Source organism: Gnatocerus cornutus, chromosome 10 (genome assembly GCF_029298725.1).
Source record: "Gnatocerus cornutus isolate USDA-ARS CGAHR chromosome 10, icGnaCorn1.1, whole genome shotgun sequence".
NCBI lineage: Eukaryota > Metazoa > Arthropoda > Insecta > Coleoptera > Tenebrionidae > Gnatocerus > Gnatocerus cornutus.
In genome coordinates, this window is record NC_142242.1 from 3,970,777 (window position 1) to 3,977,217 (window position 6,441).

The following is a 6,441-nucleotide window of genomic DNA, read 5'->3' on the forward strand; positions in this document are numbered from 1 at the left end:
AGATACCGCTCTGTGAAAGTTGTAACATGTTTTAAGTATTTGTAGGTTGGCAACAGTTCAACGAGCGAGTGATTTTTGGTGATTTGGTTATCTGTGTGGCAAAATCGTTTTGTCAGGTCAGTAGTGAAGAAAAATACGAAGAAACACATAAAATTCCTCGACAAAAAAGACGTATCTACCCCTCCCTAACATTCCACACGCAGAAATCACGTCAACAATTCAATAAAAAATAAAAATAACCAGTCATCATTTATAGACAAACATGGCCGACGATGATGCGGTTGATTCGACGAAAAATGAAGAAAAACCCACCAAAAGTGAAGCCAGTGAAGGGAAAAAGAAGATAACAGTAACTGTGAAGACTCCAAAAGAGAAGGAAAATTTTGAAGTCGATGAAGAAATTGGTGTAAAAGCTGTGAGTTGATTTAACATTCCCCCTAACCTCATTCTTTTAATTTGTTTCCTTATTGTAGTTTAAAGAGGTCATAGCTCCAGTTTTTAACGCGGATGTTGAACAATTATGCCTAATATTTGCTGGAAAAATCATGAAGGATAATGACACTCTACAGCAACACCACATCAAAGACGGCCTCACTATTCATTTGGTTATACGGGCTGTGCCTAGGGCTACTGAATCCGGGCCTTCACGACCTCCAGGTAACCTAAGCAAAAGCAATGTTGGCGTTGTTGTCTCATAGCTGTCACCAAAAATTTATAAGTCATTAATCAGATTTTCCCAAACTTGACAATTTCCAAGTAAAACCAACTGCATAGTGAACTTACGCTAATGATTCAATATTATCAAGTTCATTGATTAAATCTGACGTCATTGGGCACATCCTAAGGCAAACAATTGTAGAGAATTTAATACCAGAACCATATTTATCAGTAATAAGAAACTATGAAAAAGAATTCCTCGCCACATGGCTCAAGGTGTTGTTTATAAGTTTAATCAGCTGCTGCGCGATAAAGAATGGCTGGCCGCTGACGCAGCCATAACATAATCTAAAGCAATTTTTTTATTTGAAATGTGTTGATAACTTTCACTGTGAGATTAATTGTTTTTTTTTTTCAGCGGATATAAGCGCGACGCCCTTTAATCTGGGGCCTCTTGGTGGCTTAGCAGGTCTCGATTCTTTGGGAATCGGTTCTGGTAACTTCATGGAAATCCAAAGTAGAATGCAAACAGAACTGCTGAATAACCCTGACATGCTTAGACAATTATTAGATAACCCATTTGTCCAACGAATAATGAATGATCCAGAAAACATGCGGGCGTTAATAACCAGAAATCCCCAAATGCAAGAACTGATGGAACGTAATCCAGAAATTAACCACATGCTAAATAATCCTGAATTATTGCGTCAGACGATGGAATTGGCTAGGAACCCTTCAATGTTACAAGAATTAATGAGGAGTCATGACAGGGCTATAAGTAATTTAGAAAGTATTCCTGGAGGTTATAACGCTCTGCAAAGAATGTATCGAGATATCCAGGAACCAATGTTTTCGGCTACTAGTGAACAATTTAGCCGTAATCCTTTTGCAGGATTGATAGATAATAATCTGAGCGGGAATAATCCACAACAAGGTACAGAAAATCGGGAACCCCTTCCAAATCCATGGAGCAGTCAGCGAACTAATACTAGTACTAGTACTACTAATACTAATTCAACGAATCGACAGAGACCTGTGATGAATAACCCTTCCATGGCGAGTTTGTTACAGCAAATGTCGGAAAATTCTGATTTGATGCAAAATATGTTATCTGCACCTTACACTCAAAGTGTCTTGGAGGCCTTAGCTAATGATCCAAATATGGCATCTGCACTTTTATCCGATAATCCTCTACTGGCTGGAAATTCAGAGCAAATTAGAGCTATGCTTCCTAACATTGTACAACAACTGCAGAATCCGGATATACAAAATGTTATGTCCAATCCACAGGTAAATTCGCAATTGTCTTAACTTTTGAGTAGATTTTGAACGCGTTTGTTAGAAATACCGGTTTTGCTTTGGGTAGATTTTGATATAGATATTCCGTCAGGCTCTCAACGCCATAATGCAAATCCATCAAGGCATGGAAACCCTAAGACAAACCGCTCCTAACCTCGTGAATACCTTCGGAGTTTCTGGCGCAACAACAAATACAACAACTCCATCTACAACTACAACAACCACTACTAGTACTGCTAGTACCACTCAGGCTAACACTACAACGACTCAATCAGGCACGACCACAAGTCAGTCAAACGATCCATTTTCAGAGGTAATAACTGCAAGGGGTTGATCAATTAAAAGTAATTTGAAATTTTAAGTTTATGGCACGAATGGTTGCGGGAATGGCAGCCCAGCGCGATACCACATTACCTCCAGAACAGCGGTACCAAACTCAATTGGAACAGTTGGCATCAATGGGCTTTGTAAATAGAGAAGCGAATCTACAAGCTTTAATAGCTACGTATGGTGATGTAAACGCCGCTGTGGAAAGGCTACTAGCTCTCGGGCAACTGTCTATGAGCTAACCTACTTATTAATATATTCCAAATGTATTATTATATAATTTTTGAAATTCTGGGCTTAAATTTTGTTTAGGATATAGTATTTTATCAGAATATATTAGGCCGTTTAAGAGTTTCATTTTGTAAGATGTTTCTGGGTTGTATTTGGTGCCACTTGTTGTTTCAGTTGTTTTTGCCATTATTGTAAAGATACTTTTCAGGGTACAATCATTGCGATGATTGTCATCTGAAGAAAATAATTGTGAGTTGTACAATTTACTGGACATTATTTAATGTTTACCTTTTCTTGAATCTTCAAATAATGTATATCTACAAGTAATTAGAGACTATTTTAGCAACACGTAAAGTATTTTATTAATTGGATGATTAACCTTTCTCAATATTGCAATTATGGCAAACACTAGTCAGTAAATACAAGTTTGTTAAAATGTGACTGATCTGTGGCTTGTGTAAAACAATCAAATGATATTATGATTATCAATTCAGATGTGTTGTATATGTTTAATTATGTTAAACTTGATTAGTATTTTTGATCAGGAGACGAAATATTTTTAATACAAAGTTTGTTTTTATGAATAACGATTTGTTGATGGTTTAGAATCTGACAAATCTTGCTTACCCAAGATTATAGTGGTGCAACGTATAACGTAAACAATTTTAAAATTTTATACTGCTAATTATTGATACAATGGCAATAACACTAAGAGTTATATGTGTTAAGTGGCTCAAAGATGTTTCACTGTAATAAAATATAGCTATACAGATTTTTGGGATGAACACTGTTTTTATTATTCTATGTTCATGGAGATTAATGACCACAGATCGCTTTTTCTTGTAAAAATATTTAAAACTAGAGTAATAGTCAACTTGTTTAGTTTATATACACATGTGCATTATGTCAATACTGTACAACCTTGTGCATTGTACATTCCATTATGTAACATTAATTGCATAAATAAATATGAGTTTCTCCATGATCATTCATACGTTTAGTCTAAATATATTCATATCTTTACCTTATCCTAATCTAAGAACAAATTTTATGTATTGACACGACGCACAGTGGAGTGGAATCCAAAATTACTGGACAAAAGTCGAAAGTTTTATTTTATTTTTAACTGTGAAAAACACGTACATAGTTTTAGTCACGAATTTTCGCGAAAATTTGCAAATTTCGACTTTTGAAAAATCTAAGAACTATTTCTTATGTAAAAAATCGCGAGAAAAACGATGACGCAAACCGCATTTCAATATCTGAAATAGTTTCCGAGATATCGAGCACGAATTGTTTCGAACCTTCAAAAATTTGGCCCTCTGGCGACAACCCAAAAATTCAAACGTCCATAACTCAGTTATTTGTTGACGAAAATTGAAAATTCTCATGTTTTTGGATTCAGCGTGACATTCTGCGTAAAATAAGACCCAAATTTGTTGAGTTTGCTTAATAAATAAACGAGGCATTGACCAAAAACGGTTTTGAGGACGTCATTTTAGGGTGATTTGCAATCAATGTTTTCAAAATGAAAACGACGTTTAATAGCTTTGAATTATACATCAGTCGAAAAAGGAGCTCGAAATCTATCTTCTGGCTAAATTTGAGATCGATCGGACAAATAGTTTACAATCTATGGCCAAAAATAAAAAAAAAATAAAAATTTTCATCGTTTGAGTCGTAATTTTTTTTCGCGAAAAATCGACTATCGAATTTTGGGCTTTTGAGAACATTTTCTAGCGTAAAATGAGCCGAGAAAAAGAATGGCGCAAGCCGCATCTCAATATCTCAAATAGTTTCCGAGATATTTAACTTTAAAAATTAGGAAAAATGAGAAAAAATGAAAATCAACTTTCCGAAACTTTGGTCGGACATAACTCAGTTATATGCTGTCGGATCTGAATTTAAATCCCAGATTTGAAATCTGCGTGAAATTCTGCGTACACTGATGTATAATAACTTAAGTTTACTCTAAAAAATAAGCGAGATATCGATATCAGAAGTTTGGCCATAGTTTTAGTTATGAATTTTTGCGAAAATTTGCAAATTTCGTTTGAGAAAAAATCAAAAAACTGTTTCTTATGTAGAAAATCGCGAGAAAAACGATGACGCAAACCGCATCTCAATATCTGAAAGTTTCCGAGATATCGAGCACGAATTGTTTCGAACCTTCAAAAATTTGGCCCTCTGGCAACAACCCAAAAATTCAAACGACCATAACTCAGTTATTTGTTGACGAAAATTGAAAATTCTCATGTTTTTGGATTCAGCATGACATTCTGCGTAAAATAAGACCCAAATTTGTTGAGTTTGCTTAATAAATAAACGAGGCATTGGCCAAAAACGGTTTTGAGGACGTCATTTTAGGGTGATTTGCAATCAATGTTTTCAAAATGAAAACGACGTTTAATAGCTTTGAATTGTACATCAGTCGAAAAAGGAGCTTGAAATCTATCTATTGGCTAAATTTGAAATCGATCGGACAAATAGTTTACAATCTATGGCCAAAAATAAAAAAAATGAAAAATTTTCATCGTTTGAGTCGTAATTTTTTTTCGCGAAAAATCGACTATCGAATTTTGGGCTTTTGAGAACATTTTCTAGCGTAAAATGAGCCGAGAAAAAGAATGGCGCAAACCGCATCTCAATATCTCAAATAGTTTCCGAGATATTTAACTTTAAAAATTAGGAAAAATGAAAATCAACTTTCCGAAACTTTTATCGGTTATAACTCAGTTATTTGTTGTCGGATCTAAATTTAAATCTCAGATTTGGAATCTGCGGAAAATTCTGCGTACACTGATGGATAGTAACTCAAGTTTACTAGAAAAAATAAGCGAGAAGTTTGGCATAGTTTTAGTTTTAGTCATGAATTTTCGCGAAAATTGCGTTTTTTGTCTAGGTAATGTATCTATTTGTGGAACATTTAAATGGCCCCGGAAACCATTCATAAACGCAACAACACTCTGGCTAATCTCAGAGTGTTAATCACATCACTCTGACGTCACACGCTCCAACAATCGTCTCACTTTATGAACGCCTGTATTTAAGCTCGAGTCGTTTTTATCCACGAAGAGCGAACTTTAAACGATTGGATAATGAAAACGATAGTCATATTTTTCTTCTATGTTTAGAATTGATTTCCCCACAAGATACAATAAAAAAAAACTTAAATTCTAAATGAAATTTTTCGACTTATGGCCAGATATTTTCGATTCTAACCCACTGTGCCACGTTAAATCAATACAATAAATCGTTTATTGGACTCGTTTAAAAAAAAGTATAATTAGAAGAACTGTGTAGTCATTAGGTCATTACTCATGTCATGAGTCATGAATTATTAAATCGAAGAAAAATTTAGGAAGATTTTTTGACATTTTTAGTACGTTTTAAAATTCCGTTATTTTAACTCAAGGTTGAGTGACTGGTGTAATATATGTTGCCTATACGTTCTGTGAATTTGGAAGACTTATGCATCAATGACAAAAACTTTGATTTGTAGAAATGATTCTTAACGCTTTGCTTTTTATTACGTGATACTATGCGACTACTAGCTATTGCTGTTTTATGCAAGACTGAGCAAAATAACTATAATGTCGGTCAGCAGGAGACGTTGGGTCATTTCCCGTCACTATTATATTCCTGTTTAAAGACTAACCGCAAGGTTTACCTCTATTTAATGTTTAATTTATTAATACTAAAATATTAAGGTTTGCATTTTGGTTTCAAGAGGCTTTTCGGGATAGTTGAGGAAACCACAGTCGTAGTTTTTACTTCTGACAGCAAAGAATTGAATGGTTGATTTTTTGTCGGTTCTTTTTGACGACGGTTATTGGTGTAATTTGAGCTTGGCGGTAAGTGTTGATACGTCCAACCATTGGTCCACCATCTGCTGAAACCACTCCTCTTGAACTGTAGAATGGTTCT

The 6,441-nt window shown here is 34.8% G+C and overlaps 1 protein-coding gene across 1 annotated transcript; it reads left to right on the forward strand.

The window, feature by feature from the left end:
• On the forward strand, positions 1 to 3,508 carry LOC148167269 (ubiquilin-1-like). The gene is made up of 6 exons (XM_088047751.1): positions 1 to 116; positions 257 to 415; positions 474 to 657; positions 1,076 to 1,947; positions 2,048 to 2,269; positions 2,319 to 3,508. Exons 2-6 carry the CDS (start codon positions 263 to 265, stop codon positions 2,523 to 2,525), a joined length of 1,638 nt encoding a protein of 545 aa, XP_087903877.1. The 5' UTR covers positions 1 to 116; positions 257 to 262; the 3' UTR covers positions 2,526 to 3,508.
• The last annotated feature ends 2,933 nt before the right edge of the window (positions 3,509 to 6,441 follow it).